At 40.4% G+C, this 19,414-nt stretch overlaps 1 protein-coding gene across 2 annotated transcripts in view; it reads right to left on the reverse strand.

The window, feature by feature from the left end:
• GNA12 (G protein subunit alpha 12) overlaps positions 1 to 19,414 on the reverse strand; it is a 38,865-nt gene that overhangs the window by 9,235 nt on the left and 10,216 nt on the right. Inside the window, exon 2 of one of the 2 annotated variants that reach the window (XM_015876839.2) lies at positions 18,119 to 18,334. The exons of the other annotated variant lie outside the window; for it this stretch is intronic. Coding sequence (XP_015732325.1) covers positions 18,119 to 18,334 — 216 coding nt within the window. The remainder of the gene's footprint in view (positions 1 to 18,118; positions 18,335 to 19,414) is intronic. 2 annotated transcript variants of the gene reach the window in all.

The raw sequence follows: 19,414 nt of genomic DNA on the forward strand, positions 1-19,414 counted from the left end.
TATTTGGGATCAGAAGAGCTATCACAGACCAGATGAATAAGAAAAAAGGTCTTCCTGTGTTATTAGCCTTACTTAGGAGAGGGGAGAGCCCAAAAGGAAAAGGTCACCAAGGGGAAAAAAAAAACAACAACAAAAAGCCCACAGAACAAAATAACCCCACCTTCTCTATTGTGTTCTGTCCTATATACAACGCTTTTAAATGTACAAGATGGCAAACTGTCTGCAATGCAACTTGTTCCTTTTGTCTGTGCAGCTGCTCTGAGTCCTTGCCCTGTTCCTATACCCTCCCACGCTGCAAACAGGAAACAGCTGTATGCACGTACACTGCTGCGATACATGAGCAAGTTCACCTGATTGATGGCTTTTACCTGACCTAGGGCTCGTCCCTCCCTGCTTCTCCTGCTTCAGTTTAACATTCTGCACTTCTGTAATAAGGTCAGAAAATCATCCAGTTATTGAGAGAATTACGTTCACGTCTTCAAGGATTTAAGGAAACTGGACTTCCCTGGTTTCCTGTAAAGCCCTTCAGTGTGGTGTAATTATGCCAAATAATTAATTCTGGAAATTTTTGAGCAGTAATTGCAAAATATTAGGATAGCCCAAGTCAGATTGTTGGAACAGGTACCATATGAGTGGACTGACGGCTCTGAAGATGCCTGTTCTGCTAGCACAGAATTCAGAGACACATTACTTCAGTCAAAATATCTGTTATCAGTCAAAACAACAAAAACCCCCTCCAGCTCTGGAGGGTTCAGAGCTAAGAATAGCTCAAAACATTAAAGCACACAAACCTGAAGGAGGAGAAAACAAAACACACACACAGATGCTGAGAACTCCCTACTTTTGAAGATCATTCCCTGATTAAAGCTATAACGTGAGAATGCAGCAGCATGGACTCAGTTCCAGCTCCAAAGGCTTATAGTGTAACCTTGCTGTACATTTTAGTCTGATACATAGAAATGCTGCTTGCTTTTGAAGAGAGGGGTGGAGGGGCACATTCTGGTTCACCAAGCACAGAGCAACAGACTTGAAGGATAACATGGAGCTTATTTAAACGGGAAAAATAAGGAAACCCCATGTGTTAGGACTGCTTTGCATTCATGTTTTTATCTGCAGCAATTGTATTATAACTGAATATTCATTTAGCTTTAATTTTTTCCTTGTCTTCCAGATGAAACAGAATGCAGTATTAAGCAGATCTACAAGATAAAGTTATTGAGCTTCATATCAAGCCGTACTTCAATGCAACTTTGAATTGCATCAATAATTTCTTATTTATGCAGAGAACACCTGCATGCTTTGGGAATTCCATAAACCTACTTAACAAGTGCCTAGATATAAAGCAAACACAAATAGTTTAAGAATAGGACAAAGCAGGTTTTCTATTCCCAAAATCAAAATGCTGCCTTCTATCTATAAAATGCTGCCTGTGGGGGAAGCAAGAATGTCCTCCAAGTTATAAGTTCCACGTAATTCAGATGCTCCTTTTTAGCACACAAGAGCACAGTACAGACCACGAGCCTTCCTTAACTTCTTGCTCTCTGCACAAGAGTTACCACAGGAGCTCAGATGATTCATTCTCCCATTGCTAATCTCTCCTCCCTTTGCAACACATATCCTCTGAGTAACAGCTCTGCCAAGTGGGACCAAGTTAAGGGGTAAGAGATGCTGTTCCCATTGTTCAGCAGGATGAGTCACTGCACATCTGGGAATGGGGAACCGAGATACACAAACACGAGGCCTAAAACGAGCCCACAAGTTCTGCAGTGCAATGTCACAATTGGTTTTTAGTCTCAATTATTATTTTCTTCTAATTGTCCTATCTTTGGTATATGGTTTGGCCAAGCCATAGAAAATAGTACTGTCTGCTGAAGAAGTAACTAGTAGAGCAGAAAGGGAGAAAAAGGTAAACACATACTTGCTTCCTGAAATAGTGCCCTAAAGTTCTTCTTTTATATCCCAGATTTCTGTGAGAATGGCAAGCAAAATTCTCAAGAAACAAAAGTTGCAAAATCCAGATGACACATCTTCTCCATCTAATTCCATACATTTTGTATTGTATGAATGTAATCTTAATATTAGCTCCAAAATATTACTGTAAAAATAACAAATTGAATTCCACATCTCTGTGCCTTCGGGCTACATTCATCACACACAAAAGAATCTCTCCAGTGAAATAGTAGAACAAACTTGGCGTCACTTCCTTTGCCACTCAACATTGCATAAAGCAAGTAAAAAACACTTGGGCAGCATTCCCAAGTAGTTTTCATTTCATGGAAACAAAACGCACAACAGATTATAGGTAGACTGCTTTCAAACACCCATAGAAGCTCAGTAAGAAGAAATGTTCTGCAGGCTCAGAACTGATCAGTGTGTCACAAGCCTTCAGCCAGTTATCCCAAGTGGCTCTTGGTTAGATCACAGACGATAATGAAACGTCCTATTGTGTAGCTCCCTAAAATACACGCTCCTTTCAAACTTCTTCCGAAAAGCAGTTCCTTCCAATTCTGAAAGAGTTGAAAGCAGATCCTCTGTTCCAAATTGGCTTTTTTCCTTTCCTCGTCCCAAGGCCTTTTTGACATAATATTAATTTAGCCCTTCCTGACCATTCTGTCCTTAGCAGCTATATTTAGAGTGGACAATTTAAGGTAGACCTGTCAGCCTTCGCTTGTTTCAGATGATGAATTAAACCACACAGGAAGGAAACTTTATACTTCAAGGAACATAAAATACAGATCTGAACAAGATTCCCACAAACACAGAGAAGCACGGAGAAACAGACACCGTAAGAAACAACCACAAACTGCATCTGACTCTGCACAGTGGAAGCAACAGCAATCAGACTACAAGGGCTGTGGTGTTTGCACTGCACCCTGCATGTAGAGGCTGCAAAATGTTCAGCACGAGGCTGAGCAGAGGAAATCCAGGAGAGCACAGAAGCAAGCCTGGAAATCTCCGGTCCTTAACCTCTGAGATCTTAAATGCACAACTGTATGGTTTGACTCTTGGCTTGACCTTACGTGGAGTCAGTTGAGCTCAATGATCCTCATGGGGTTCCCCAACATTCGGGATATTCCATGATGCTATGATTAGGATGGACTTGAAGCATTAGTACATAAATCTCATCTAACGCTGGTCCTCATATGAAGTGTTATTCTACTGTGACTGTTAAAGGCACATACTAACAGAAAAGACAAGACTAATTTGCAATTAATACCTGTGTTTTTCAGATAAATACAGATATCTCATTTTTCTACATTTTTTCTGGGACTTTGATCACCTGCTGACTCCAAGAGGTTTGAACGTTACAACTTCAGATGTTTTTAAGGGCTATATATCCAAAGCAGAGGCCCAAGGGAAGAACAACGCTGTTAACACAGAAGTAGAATAAAGCAACCAGGAGAGTAGCATCAGAAGATGCTGGAGACTGTTAGATCTGCTACTTTGTCATATGCTGAGATGAGAGAACAAAATCTCACCAGCAAAGAGATGTAGAAAATGCTTTCTTAAAAGAGATCTGCTGGCCACAACACCCAGTGTCTTAATCCATGTAACCTTTGCAAGCGAGCATGCAGACATCTCCACTTTCCACACTCTGGTTTGGTCCAAGAGAAAGAGCAGCTCTTTACAAACCCTGAAGAACCAGGTTTAAAGCTCTTGTGAGGGGTAACTGTAAATAAACAACCCTGCTCATGAAAGAATAACCTACACGCTCTTTCAGCACGTTACTCCTAAATCTGTACTTCTGCTCAGCCTCACTATTAACAGGGCACAGAGTCAGCACAGCCTCAAGTAGAACCCTTCTCTACAGCAGCTGAAGAATTCTAAAGCATTATTTTCTGAAGAGACAAGCATGTCTGTGCTTGCTCAGAATCCACTCAGAAGGATCCTGAAGTAACCCAAATTGTCCCAAAAAGCTGAAATGTTAATGCCCGTTCTACACTGTAATTCTCTCCTGCAGATATTATCTACATCCTGTCTGGGCGCTCACCCTTACTGACACAAGGCAAACATTAATTTTTCAATCACCAATTCCAAGACAGAGGCTTAACCATTTCTCATTATTTAAGCCATACAGAACTGTAACTACCAGGTTCCTGTAACTTCCTCCTTAACAACAGCCTGAGCTGCTGGCTCCCATCCAGCAACTCCAGAGCTTATCCAAGTCACCGCTATCTGTACCCTGCAAACATACCAGCTACAAAATGTACTGTTTGCTTCTAAGCTTCTAAAAACTACCTCCTCTTTCTGCTGCGTGGTCATACAATGTGAGGATCACATGTTGGAAGACTAAAAATATTTTAAAAATTCATTATTTGTCAGCTCAGTACAAACAGGCGATGCAAAAATCTGCTTGTCTGTCCAAGTCAGGATGGTTTTCTATAAACTCATCCGGCTTTGATACGTGACACGTTGGCTGAACCGTATGCTTTGCAGCATATGAAAAAATATGGGATCAAATATTTATTTCATTTTTTCCCAGAAGTCCGGGCTAGTCTGAGCTCCCTTAACAGCAACAAGAATTGAGGGTCCCACTTCCTATAAGTGAAGTTATAGAAACACTCAACGGGAGCAGAGCTCTTGTGGTGAAGGACAACTCCCACACAGTTCAGCTTTTTACAGCAATTAAATAAATACATCACATCACCTCTTTCTGGAAGCCATGCAGGGAAAAAAACATCTTACATTTTTTCCCCAAAATTCTAGGTGTTTCTTCACCAACAGGATGTAGAGGAGATGGATTACTCAACAGTATGTTAGCAATTCTGTCCATTTGTCTCAAATATGCACACCAGTAAATACCTCTAGGAGGAAAGGAATTTTCTCTCAGACTAAGGCAGGCTCGTCCTCCATTCTAAGCTTCAAGAGACATTAGCACAGATCCCTGTTGTTCTGATTTTACCTCTACTTACTGTCTCTGCAACTGCTTCGCAGACCTACACTGATGGGAAGAAAAGCAGGTGCAAATAGCAAAGAAAATGGTACCAGCCACACACAAAACTAGAAGAATTAAATCACTGCTTTTATTATAATTATTTTTAATTCTAACAAAAGCCTCAGGCAGACTAGCACATGATTTAGCATTTCCCAGCCCTCAATGAATAGTAACTAGAATGATCCCAGGAGCAGATACAAAGAGATACACAGCTAGTTCATGGGTGGAAGAAACACAGTCGTGGTTTAAGAGCAGCAGCCTGATGGCTGTAGCCAACATCAGTGCACCCAGCTCACATACTCCTCTTGGCACCAGTGGACGGCAGATCTAGTCCTAAGCATCCATGAAAGGATTCCTTCCTGTTTCCCTGCCAACTAAGGGAATGCATTGTGTGGAGTTGCTGCAAGAACCCTTTCATCTCAGACACCGGAGGTTCTTGATGGAGTTGAACTAACACACGCCAGCTCAACTTCTCATTCCAAGCACAGGCAGCCCAAATGCATAAGGGAAGGAGACTGAAAGCAGCAAGCTTGCCATGGTTAAAAGAAAGTCCAGAGCCGTAACTGAATAGATAGATCCAAGTTCCTGGTCAATGACTGGAAAATGATCCCATTTATTCTCAGTGGACAGCAGCCAGGCAGAAAGAAAAAAGTGCATTTCTAATGAATGAAGATCTTAAAGCAACTGGGTGTTTCTACAAGCCATCAAGAATAAAGCACAATCCCATTGGGCTGTCCTAGCCCCGAGCTTTGTTTCCAGCAGCAGTATGCAAACCTGAAACTTGTTTACAGAAGACATCTGCAGAACTAGAAAAGACACCAACAGAAAAATATTACCTTATGGATGAATCTAGTCAGCAGCGCTGGCTATCTGATCAAGACGAAATCAGTTTACCAGTGAGTTTCCCTTTCAAATCTTATCTGATAAAGGGATGGGAAAAGAGTATCTTAGATCTTGTGGGCTGAAAAAACAGCTAGCACCAGTCATGAGAGAATGTTGAGCTTGGACTTTTCCATGGCAGGCAGCCAGCTGGAATGCTAAGCAACTTGAATGCATTTACAACAGGAATAACCTCGAGTATCTTACAGAATGAGACTTCCTACTCTACTTCTACAGCAAAGCATGTGTTCCAAGGTGCCCTAATGTTCCATCTGCTGCATAAAAATCAGCTCAGACGTGTTTTAATACTCCCCCCCCCCCCCCCCCCAAGTTTGTTTTTAAGATAATTAAAAGGACTGGAAAGAGTCATTTATCCCACACATTTATTTGAACAAACTTTATAAAGATGTTCTCATTTTGTCCATATGCATCCAACTAAGATGTAGATGCAGTGCAGATTAAAATCAGAACCTTGCGAGATTCAGAAAGCTGTTCAGTACCTGAAAGTTTCTTCAGCCTCTTACAGAAAATGTTAAGTCTTAGCTATAGTTAGGCATGCTATTTAACAGTTTGTTTCCCTTAAAAACATGGATGTAGATGGGAAAGTACAGAAAATATTCCACTGGGCTTACATTATTCTGAAGTTTTACACCATTACCTCAGCTCTCAGCAGACTCAACTACACACAACAAGACCCACACATCTTTGGGGGGGATTCCTCTCAACCTGCATCTGTATTTCCAGAAATCATTTACCCTGGGAGCAAACAGCCTCTTCTTTTTCAATGACAACTTGGTACTTGTTAATTCTAAGACACTGACCAACACAGAACTAGAAAAATCACCCTTTTTTCCTGTTTGCTTTCCCAGAGGCTCCTCAAATCAGTGTAATTTCATATATATACTGGCATTCTCTCAGTACTGAGAAGCTACTCGGTCTCAAACTTCACCCACTCGCACTGAGCCTGATATTGCTTTGCATCAAGTCTGAACTTTAAACATACCTGTTAGGCTCTTAGATCACTGATGGCCAGAATTCTTTGTGTCACTCGCAAAGCACATCTATTTCATCAGTTCACAGCTGTACTTTGGGCCTGAGACTGTTTCACTCAGCAAAAGATGACGCTCCTTACCACCCCGTATCTCCTGCTTCAGCACCAGTCCCAACACCTGGTATTGATTCCAAGAGATGATGAGCAGTAAATCAGCCTCCGAAGATCTGAAGTAGACCTCAATTTCCATCTGCAATCTGAGTTTTCTGAGTGATGCAACTTACAGCAGCCGCCTCAAAACACTTTATTTATTTACACCTAGTTATGATATGCCACCATTAAAAATATTTCTCCCCTTATGAACTTATGTACTACATATAACTTATGAATGAAGAAGAGGATTTGCCTCCAAATGCACGCTTAAACTTCAGTACTATTGGTGTTTTACTAAGAGGGCTTCAAGTAACTTAAATTTAATTACAAAACCTGTTATCTTTCAAAATGCTCAGGATCACTTTTCCTGCATTTTTTACTTCATTTTTTACTTCATTCTACTGTACAAGCTCACGTGAATTTCGTGTATGAAGCCCAAGCTGGAATGGACTCAGCTGAAACATAAAGCTCTTCAGGCACTGGTACACTAAAGGATCAAATAACCTTGAGTGAGGACTCACAAAGTGAGGTGGGATTGGTAGCTGCATAAACAACAGCTGTTTGAATTGACAAATGTAATTTTCATGTGCATCTACATCTGAGCCCTTTGACATCCCTTAACCAAACTATCACGAAGCTCAGGGTTATTAGAAATCACTGCAGGGCTTTTTTCCTTCATAATATCATAGACTTGTATCAAATAGAAAGCTTTATTCTTATATACCTTGAAACACATAAATGCACTTGCTTTGTAAGAATCGAGTGCTTTAAGCATATTAAAACAAATCTCAAGTAAATTACTAATAATTGAAATAAGTGACTTGAAATAAGTGACTTGCATTCCATCCTTAAGGCCTGATTTACATGTGTAAATTAATCAAGCCACAGTGCAAACTGAAGCAGGTTTAACAATCTTCTACAAGCTGCTGAGCAAACTGGCCCATTGAAAAAAAACCCAATTAATGCTCTGGTCACATTCTCCTGAGCTGCAATGTAGGGAAGCTGCCCAGCCATGTGTACAGCCATCTGAGCTCCTTGCAGCCTAGAATGCATATGCTGCACCAGAAGGACAACTGAAAAAGAGGACATAATGGACTCTTCTCTTGCCTCCTGCCCAATAAATACACCTCTAACATCATTAACTCAGTGCTATAATCTGACCAGAGTGAAACTAGACTGATCAAAGTCTTAAATACACAGAATTTGGAGAGAATTAAATAGGAGAAAGAGTTCCATCAACAAACAACCATTTTTTTCCAGTTTGAGATTTTACTGAGTTTTCCCAAAGTAGAATTAAGTGCATATCATGGAAAGCAAGGCAAATTAAGAGGCTTTGGGGGTGGGGTAATGAAACAGACCTTCTAAGGACAAACACCAACAGTTTGTTCAGGAGTAAGGCCAAGTGAAGCACAAGTCTGCCACAGTCTGAACTGCAGGAATCTGTGTTGTATACAGAGGAGACATTTGAAAGGTGTCAATAAATTACTTCTCAGAGCAACATGTTTTCCACTTTCTCAAACAGAAAATCTTGCATGATGTTTCCAAGAAGTTTTTCCCCTCCCCCAAATACTAAGTCAATAATATAGCAAATTATGCCCACTCCACAGAGCTGCTTTAAGTTTAGCTGCAAACTAGTGAGAAGAGATCATGCCTTCTGGCTTTGTAACAGAAAGGTTTCCCAGCTAGCACAGGTTCAGAAAAAGAAGAGTACTGAACTAAATTTACTCTTCTCCTTTGAGAAGAAAACATCTCTCCTCCTTCCATGTATTCAACTCACAGCTGATCAGTCTGTAGCAGCATGAACTCTCAAAAGATTTTCTGGAGCAGTACCTTGTGTAGATGCATCCCCACGTTACCCAAACATACATAGGAATATATCTAACATTGCACACTTGAAAATAACAAGTCAAATACAATGTTTCTCCCTCCCTCAGCTTACCCCCTTCTCTGAGCTCAGTGTACATGTAGAGCAGAGACCTGACTCTGAATGTTACACAAACACTTGTGATACACTGACAACTTGGAGAGCAAACATTTGAGAGAACTAAACAGCATCCTTGTAGTACAGATGTCTTATTTTAGCACGAGGAAAGACTTACGAAGGAAAGGAACAATTGTCTGAGAAAGACACTGCCATCAGTCCCTGGCAAGCCTCACATTAAGGTAAATTGTGCTCGTGTTTGATGCCAGCTGCTTGCTCCTTCCTCAGTGCCACAGCATGTCACCACCTCAGCTGTGCATACAATCAGTGCCTCACATCAGCCTCTCCATTTACAGCACAGCTTCCAATAAAGTTATGCCAACACAAACAGGAACACAGTGCAAGGCAGAACTCCCTAAACCACCATTTCCTATCGCTCACCATGATTACTGTCACAGAACTGCAGCCCAAACTAAGCTCAAACTTAGCATTACACACTCAGTGTTTTAGTGTATGGCAGGTTTGGGAGGGAGTGAGTAGGAAGAGGGAAGATAAAAGTAGGTTAAAGAAAGACTTTACAAGAACTTTTTAACCAAACGATTGGGGTTTGGATAGCTGGCACAGATACAACAAAGCAAGTTATTGCTACCCAATGATTCTACCTGCATTTTCCTTTTCAGCTTTCTTGCATATCCTACCTTCTTCAAGAACACAAGCTTATTAAATGTAACTCGTCACATTGACTGTGCATTAAGAACAACTTCAGATATCCCTTTTTTTAAAGTATAAAGAGCCAGGGAATACACCAGTGACTCTTGCTCATGAAAACGGATCTAGTTCTTCATGCATCACTAATTCATACATCTGTGCTTGTTACTTGCAGCTGTAAGCCATGTAGGACCTAGAAACCAGGAAACTCAAGAAAGTTTTAAAGCATTAATTAACCATTATCCTATTAAATTCAGAGGCCCCTTTGAAAAATTCAAGCCTCGACCTCAACTACTATTTTCTCAAAAGAACACTTTGGAGTAATTTGGAAGGCCACTGAAATCACTCGTGCTCTGTTCTGATTTCAGATGGGAAGGATAAGGTCCAGTCCCAATATGAAAGAAAGCGGACTTACTACAGAGAAAATACAGAAGAGCTACAGAAGGCTGCCCTTGGAACTGGCAGCGCTCTTGGTGCACAGCAAGCCATGTCAATGGGCTTACAGAAAATCATTCTCTTCTATTGTACAGTCTCCCCTCCCAAAACAAACATCTGAAACCAGGTGTGAGGGCAGAAAAGCACTAATATAGCACATAGGAAGCAACAGGAGCCCACTTTTCTTTTACAGAACTATATGATCCTTACTGGATCTTGAAGATTTGCATGTGGCTTTAATATACCAAAACCACTGAAAACCTGTGTCATGGAAACACAAACTCCATTTCAGCTAAGATCTTTGAGACTGACTGAATCCCATCTGACAATCAAGCCCTTCCACCTGAAGGGATATTCTGTAGATGTTTTTAGACTCTAGTATGAACAATTATTAACACAGATGCTCCAGAATAACGTGTATTTTGTTGTGACTAGAATAACAGTTATTTTGTCCTCATGCACTACCAAACCTTTACCTGTACGCTCATTGTTCAGTATGAGTTCTCTCCAGTTTCCACCAAGTTTCAGTGGTTAACTGTTAGACACCCTTAGTCAGGCAGAGAGCTCTCCTTTAAATGCACTTAACTTGCCCAGACTTCTGCAGTAAGTTTCTCATTACTGGGAACCTCTATGGTCTTTCCTGGTGCAAATCCTGCCATCTCCTGAATTATTGAGATCCATTAGAAATGGGAGGTGGAAACTAAACAGCAAAAACAATGGCTCGAGTCAACTCACCAGGTTGGATCTGTATCTGCCCAGAACTCTCCCACACACTAGGAAGGAATAAGATTACTCCCATGTTTTTTAGCTGCAGTGGGGTACTGGCTCAGACAGCTTGAACTGAAAATTTCCTTCCTTGTTTCTCACAGCATGTGCCAGCATTTCTTGATGGGAATGCAAAGATTAATTACAGCTGTACTTGCTCTGAACAAATCCTTATATTCAATACAGTCCTGCAAGGTTTAGAATACCGCTAATTAGGAGTTAGAACAACAATTCTGCAAAGACAGACATAGTGAGTATTTTTTCTAATTATTTTATGCAGAATAAAATGAAAGCTTTCCAGAAGCAGGGTGGCATTCAGTCTCAAGAGTCGGGAGTCAAAAGGACTTTTCCAGCCTAAGAACCTGATTTTGTGTTTAGCTGTTATGGCTGAAGGTGAGACATCAAATTATAGCCACTACCACACACACAGGAAAGGACGACCAGTGCATTTATTCTGCTCATCTTTGGGGACACCCAGGCAGTTCTCTAATTGGCTCAAGAAGTGAGAGGTGGAAACAAAAGTTCACCCTTAATAAAACACACAAGTAAAAAGAAACTTTTTGACCACAAAAATGGTAAACCATCATGCGAGATGCAAATCATACTAAAGCATTTTCGACATGGGAGCTGTATCTGTGAAGCCGTTTCTCGCGTTACCTTAACCACACCAAAACTACAGTCAAGATTTACTGGCATCCAAGGGCCAAAAGCAAGAACTCCTACAGACAGGCTTACACAGTGCCATACAATTACCAGGCTTTTTAATCTACCTCCAAGAACCTAAAAGGTACAAAGTAGGACCACACAAAGTCTAAATTTCAACCTTTTGGTATCCAGACAGTGGGGAATTAATGAAGTGTGTGAACACACTGTACGTTTTTACAGACTTCAGAGGTGATTTTGCCTTAAGTTTTTGACCTTTAAAAGGGGGAGGAAAAAAGAGTTGGAAGAACTGTACAGTGCCAAGAATTCACCAGACAGGGTTCTAGAATAGTCAGCAGCACAGGCCTTTCCCTATTAATTATATTCAGTGTCTGTCTCAGTTCCCATATGGTAGGCATCTTAATTTCTTGTTATCTATTTATTATATGTGATCTGCTTGTTACTTTCCAACTTCTCTATTCCATGCAGACCGCATCTCATCCAGCTGTTGCATTTTGTCACAGTTTAAGGCCAGGAACAATTAATGTCAGAAATCTTGATCTTTTCACAAGAGCATTCGTACAGAAGGCTGTAATCCTTGCTTGAGACTTCTCATAGGTAACACAGAATGCAATACTTGTTATTTTCTAACACTTCCCCATTTGTATTGTATTGAAAAAATAATTTATGACCTTCCTGGTTCTTGTTACTTCTCTCCAATAGCAGAAGTGACTTAAGAACAGATAATAACTGCTTTACTATTTTACAAAGCTTTCTGTGGGTGGTTCTGCTTGAGGATACGGCTACTCTTACTGAGAAGATACTGCACAAGTGGATTTTCTTAGAACTTGAAGCGATTCAAAGTGTAAAATGATTTATGACCCTTGAATCCAGCCTACTTTAATTTAAACAGCTTCTCACCTCTTCCTCAGTAGCGCTTATAGCAAAACTGACATTATCAAGTGAAGCATTCCTTGCTTCAGGTGACAGACAACATGTTATGAAGGCACCCTTGACTTGGCTCTTGCCCCAGCTTAGTACTGAATCTGAATCCCCCAAACTGTCACAACACACCAGCAATACACTGGTACAGCCAAACACCACGCTGCTAGAGGAGTTCTACTAGTGGCAGCAGGCCTGTTAGCATCTCTTTTAAACATCTGTTTTCAGAACTGTGCAAGCTGAGTATTTAACTTCTGTATATACAAACTGACAAGCTATACGTAGAGCATTAGCCAACACCCACACAACCTTGTGCAAAGGCTCCTAGCCACATTTTGCTTTGCTACCAATCCAGTTTTAATAAAATTTGACCTAAAACTCACTAATTCTCCCTTCCTTTAATAAAACGCCACCTTTTATGACAGTTCTCAGTTGAGACTTTGACCTGAAAAAGAAATTTCCTATTTGATCTTAGAAACAAGGATTAGAAATCCAGGGACTCCAACTGCTAATCCTTCCTACTACAGTACAGACACAATGCTTTGCAGTATCACACTTAAGCAATTAACTACTTATACTACGCAACCTTGAGTCGAACTACATAACATAACCGGCACCATTTCAGGTCTTGGGATTAGAGGACAGAACCAGAACTAAATTTAGGCCTCCAGTACTTAATTGCCATGCCAAAGTCTTGCTTAGATACTTAACTTGAACGACACACCTACATAATTCACCATGCTATGAATCCAGAACAGGATATTATTTAAGCTATATAAAGTTGGCAAGTTAATGATCCTTGAAGTTATTATGACATCCTATGCCAGATGAAACCCATTTCAAATTCTAACATAACTGAGATAACAGAATCTTACTGTAATTTAACAACAAACAAGTTGAAGTGAAAGCTAAGTTCTACAGCACTATCACTCTTTCAGTACAATACCCAGAAACACCCAAAGAAATGGATAAAAGAAAGGCATTTTCCAGAGGCTTCCCACATTTAAGGCTTCACAAGTCTCCTAGTATTTGAAATATTACTGGAAGTGTTCCATGCAATTCCCTGAACAGAGATCTAAAAATAACTACAGACACAGTAGTAAGTTTTCGTCTATATTTGCCCCTTACATCTTGCTCAGAAACAACTTCCTCTTTATGTTGACTTTTAGAAGGACCTATTACACATCAGAAACAATTTCACAACTGTAGATAATGACAATAGTAGTAATTAGACTGATAATCCAGAGGTGGATCATGAGTATATCCTGCATATTAAGCACGACTGAACTAAAATGGATTCCTTTTGCAACCTCCTTGCATTGCCACACTCTTCTGTAAGAAGGTAAAGCATCTGTGAACACAGAAGTCAGAAACCAGTCTGGCTGCATTTGAATAAATGGGCACAGTTGCCTTAACTGCTAATACACTTTGGAGTTCAGAGTAAATAGCCCCATCAATCCTGAGGAGATGAGAAGATAATTTGTACCACTGGAGTAGTTCAAGAGCTCTTGAAATACAAAGTTAGACCAGAAAGACTTGGTATTTTGAAGGGAAAGAACAAGAGTTATTCAATTTAAGATACTGCTTTGACTAAGAGTATTTAGGGTGGAGATAAAACAATATGCATGTTTTAAAACCCTAATCTAATATAAACAATGACATTTTACTTTAACATATCAATGAAACCAGATGATTGGCTTTTCAAATCTGCCCACTTTTAGTATGAGCTCTGTGATAGTGCTAGCATGTGACACGCAACTGGTTTTAACCACGATTTAAGTATCCCCTCCTTGCATGAGGAGCTCTATTTAGCCCATCTTTACCCACCGTGCCAATAGGGACCTCCATTCCCTTTGTAAGCTTGGTTCTAGACCATCAAAACAAAGAGAATGGCTTCTCACATTCTCCCACTGGAAAAAAAAGTAACAAAACCACCATCTGCCCAACAAGATCCTTATGTTGACCTTGATCTCCATGTTTTACGACACTGTAGGAACTTGCATTATTATGGGAACAAAAGAAACCCCTTCAGCTTATTTTAGTACACACACCTGAACTCAGAAGAATATGAAATACTTGTTACAGACTCAAACTGAAGTTCCTTCCCTTCCAGCTGAAGTATACCTGCGATCCCAAGTCCCTTACTATGAGGAAGCACTCAGAATTTGTCTCCACCTGCTGGGAAGGAAGAATTAACACCCAGCTGCCCGAGCCACCGCAGGCAACCGCAGAAGATCAAAATGTTACAGGACATTTTCAGACACGCGATAAATGTATTCCTTTCTTCTAGCATACAGACAGAAAATGCTGTACGATAATGAGGGCAAGGGAGAGAGAAGAATCACATACTGATTACAAAGGAATTCCTATTCTAGTAGTTAAAAAAGGAGGACAGAGCCGTGACAATATAGCAAACACAATGAAGCGTTTGTCCCTGAACAATTTGGCTTGTATACAAGGAACAGAGGAACTTGGGGCGGTGGGGACAGACTTGGCGGGGGGAGAGGCTGAGGTTTGTGAAAAGAAAGTGAAATTGGTTGGTCTGCTTTAAGAAAAGCAGGGAAAAAAAAAAAAAAGAGGCAGAAAAGTACCCTGTCATTGTAGAATCCACCCACTCATTTCTGAAAGGCTCAAAGACCCAGACAGGGATTTACAGCCAGCACTTTTAGGCACTGAATATGAAGCAGAAAACACTCAAATGCCCAGAGGCAGCTTCTGTGGTCCCAGAGCAGTAGCTTTCAGATCCTACGGTTATGGTCGGAGCCATTTTCTTTCAACAAGTTTCCTGCTGCTGAGTCAGTCCTTTTGCTCAGCTACAGCCCATCAGATGACACCTGCATGCTGCAATTTTCAGCTGCTGATTACCAGCCAAAATGTTTTATTTTCTGTTTTTAAGCAAAGCTACCCAGCTTGCTGATGAAATAAGTTTCAAACACAGACCAATAAAATCCTCTGGCTTAGAAGTCAGGACAGCATTGACTAGAGAAGTAACTGCTGGAGCCAAATAAGAGCAATAATAAAATGAGGTGATGCTCACTTGACTCTAAAGCCATGGTGAAGAGAACAGGAGTGCTGAGCACGGTCGTCAATTCTGAATGTATCTGGACAACGTTTGAAAGACCACAGTAATGTAAAGCTTTAAACTTGAGAAGATTTTAAAACGAGGATAAGGATAATAAATACAGTTCAAATCACGCATATTCCATTAAATAGCTTACTTTAAATAAGAAAAGGATTGCTGAATCAGAGGTTCTCTTCAGCCTTAGCAAAAGCCAGTTCAGAAAGAATTATTTCCTTGGAGTCTGCTAAACCTGGCTTTTATTTATTTACATGTATCTGTTTCCAGGGAGGGCTTAAACTAAATCGAGGTATAGGTTTATATATACTACATGCAATTATAAATGAGGCATTTCCTTAAACTACCTGCTTTAAACTTCCTAAAAAATATAAAACTAAAACAACCAAAGCTGTCCTGGTTCTAATCCCCACGCACTTGGCCTGTCAGATCTTTGCTGGCTCTAGAAGCGAGGCAAAGAAAAGGTTCAAGTTATTAACATTTCAAGTTTGTTTAGTGATCAATCTCAAACTAGCATTTGTATCCTCGAGAACAACCTATTAAAAATAAATTTAATAAATGGGCTTTTTTTGTTTGTTTGTTTTTAATTTAGAAATTGAGGTGACCCAGTGATGCAGCTTGCAAAGTAAAGGAATGGCATCTAGGGGTTTTGGGGTGTTACTGCCACAGATGCACAAAGCAGGACTGAGCTACTAATAGTGTTTTGTAGTGCACTCTGTAGTACACTCTCTCTGCTTTGACAAGCTCGCAGCTCTGGTGCTGCAGCAGTTTCAGTTGCCCTAGTAACGCTAAGCAGGTCACATGAATGCCATCCGAAGAGACATACGATAGAACTACACAGTGATGCTGAAGATGAGGATACATTAAATGATCACTCGCGTGCCTCTATGCTTCATTTCTGCAGAGCTTTTTTATTTTTATTTTTTGGTATTTCCTGTTTAATCCTCCTCTCAAAGCCAGAGAATGCAGAGGTAGGCCTACTGATCTTGGAATGCTATTTATTCAACGAGCCTGACTTCCCCCCACCCCAGTCTGATGTAATTTTATTGCTAACCAGAATAAGGATAAATATCCCACATGATCCCAATCTGAATTTCTCCATAAGAATGTAACTCTAGCTTGATCACAGTGTTTCCAAGAGAAAAGAAGAAAAAACAAATAGGCAGTTGATGCAATTATTGCTCATTATACTGGATTCTCTTAGTAGTTGTCTCATGTTAAATGCAAGTCCCCCGTGGCACAAACCAGCTTTTTATTCCACATTTGAACAGAGCAGAACAGCAAAGGCCTAGTCTGTTTCTGCAGATGCTAGGAATTATGAACCAATCTCCCCTCCTCCCCACAGCACATCCCCCCTCTATGCTCAGTGTAGTAACATGCAAGTTGTTTTTGAGCCTAAGGAAACAACATTTTAGCTACCATCCTGTGATGATTTCACCTCTTCATTTTATTCGTTCTTTAGCCATTTTCAAGGTACTTCAAAAGAAACTGTTTTCAAAGATGCACGTTAAGATTCAAACAGGTATCTTAATAGTGGAGACAAGAATATCTAAGGTCTACATCATGAGTTTAGCTACACTATTAAACACTGGAGAAGCATGAGAAGTAAAGAAGTAATAGCATGAAAAAACAACAAGAATCTCATCACTACAAATTTCTCTAGTCTTTCCATAGTCACAGTAAGTTCCTTTGTAAGGGTCTAAGGGAGACTATTCAGATGCATGTTTTTAAGCTCTAACTCTAATTAGATGACATTTATAACATACCCAGGAATGGGAAATCTCACTTTTACTTTCTTTAAGAAAAGCTGAATCCAGTCCGTGGACTGGAAACAAAGAATTCTATCTGCAGATTAAACCATTTTTAATACTCTAAAATTCACAAAGATACATTTATCATAAAAATCAAAATCATCCAGTATCACCTCCTAAGAACCAGTAACAAGAGACACGATGTTGCATGGATCACTAATTTGTTTTACTGACCAGGGAATGGGAATAAAAGAAAAAAAACACCTCCATCTTAGGCACAGGAATAAAAAGGAGTGGATTATGAACAGCTGTCAGAAACACATTCCACACCAGCAGTGTAGTTACTCTGGTGCTAGAGCATGAAAACCTAATAACAAGAGAGCAAGGAAGATTGCACATTTTTCAAGCTCACTGTCATCTTTCAGTTGCTTATCCAAATTTCACTTGCAGACATCAGGATGAAAAGAAACAGTCAAACAGCAGCAGCCAGAATGGGTGGTGTATTCACTTCAAAAGATCTGCATGCAGGAACAGTTTGCCAGTATCAATACAGTGCAAGCTGGCAGGACTGGAAAGTTACAAATTAAGTGTGCCTTCATCAGCGACCTACTATGAACAGAACTACTGAGCTGCTAAAATATTTTTAGTTCAACCAATTCCTGCCTTTTTTGGTTCCTCTTGCTCTTCCAGTTTATCCAGTCGAGCACTTTTCCACTCCCTCTCACTGCCATGTAGTTTTTCAAGTTTGGCTCCAATCGCCACTTGTTCCTGCTGCTGAAGTGCTCAGATTTACAGCATAACTACAAACAGCTCACATGGTGGCTAAACCCTGCACGTAGCAAGCCATCTTTCAACTGCAGAGATATTTATACAGCAGGGAAGTTTCCTCCCCTCCCACCAGGAGAACGGCTGTACTCACCAGCTGATACTCGCTCCGACGGCTGAAGGCTTCCTTGATTCCTGAGTCCCTCCACAGGGCACACAGTGCAGGTACGTACAGCTGGAATGTGGCAGGCTCGATGGGCATTCCAGCTTTGTTTTCAAAAGCCATCAAAAACATTCCATGCTTCTCATTCTCCGTGTACTGCCAAGGGATTCCCAGTTTGTCCCGTGCATCAACCAGAACCCTGGAGCCCTAAAGAATAATTTGGGTAAGAAAGTCAGTGATGAAGAGATTGAAGTGGAAAAGAACAAGGACTCAGAGGTGCCTGAATTTCAGGGATTTGTTTTGGACACTGCTCTGATGGGACTGAATTCAGGAGGGAATTGTGAGCATTCTTTACTGTGCCATCCCACCAGAAAAAAGATAGAGCAAGCTTGCTCAGATAAGCAAACTAGCCACAATGTATTTCTTAACATGGAAAAAAAAAATATTAGCAGCAGAACAAAGGGTATTACCAACAGATTAAAAATAGAAGTACACATCAAATACACAAAGTGCCTGGGAACCAACTTAGTTTCTAATCTGTGCCAAAAATCCAAACAGACTGAGGTTAAATAACTTCGAAACTTCAGCCATGAATCTAACACACCTGTTCTTAATAGCTTCAGATGGACAATATTTATTTCTCAGTAGTAAGAATCATTTTAATAATGGATAACTCTTAAAGGTGGCTTAGCATCTTCAGCACCATCTCATTCACAAGCAAAAATCTGTGGGTCATATTTATTGTGCTAATCTTTTGGTGTAACAGCTTATGAAAATAAACTGTAATACAAAGGAATGGTATTGAAATTGTCTCCAAAGCTACACACATGAACCCCCACATCACTGATTGTTGTTTTGTGTACTTCGAGTTATCAAGACGACAAGCATGTTTTCTCAACTCTTGAAGTTTTTGCATCTCCCCACTCTTTAACAGCACCACAAAGCAGGAGCAGTAACTTCTCCAATGGAAGTTGAAGACTGGAGAGAGAAATGCAGAGTGACTCAGTCTGAGTGTCGCAGAACAGGAACTCAAAACAAAGCATCTTAGCTGTCATCGTCCGAGAAGTGCTCCTGAAGTGCAGCCACCCAAAATGTAAATGCTTCATTCTCCAGTGATTGTTACTTTCTTTTTATGAAGTGGAGAAGTAGATAGAGTATGAAGTAGAGAACAGATCTTGACAGTACGAAGAACACTGGATATATTTATGAACTTCTAGTGTAAGTCCCAGATGCCCACTGACTGCTGCACAGCCCAAAAGCCCACTCTCATTCTTAGTTATAGAATGC

The sequence above is a fragment of the Coturnix japonica genome, chromosome 14 (assembly GCF_001577835.2).
Source record: "Coturnix japonica isolate 7356 chromosome 14, Coturnix japonica 2.1, whole genome shotgun sequence".
Lineage (NCBI taxonomy): Eukaryota > Metazoa > Chordata > Aves > Galliformes > Phasianidae > Coturnix > Coturnix japonica.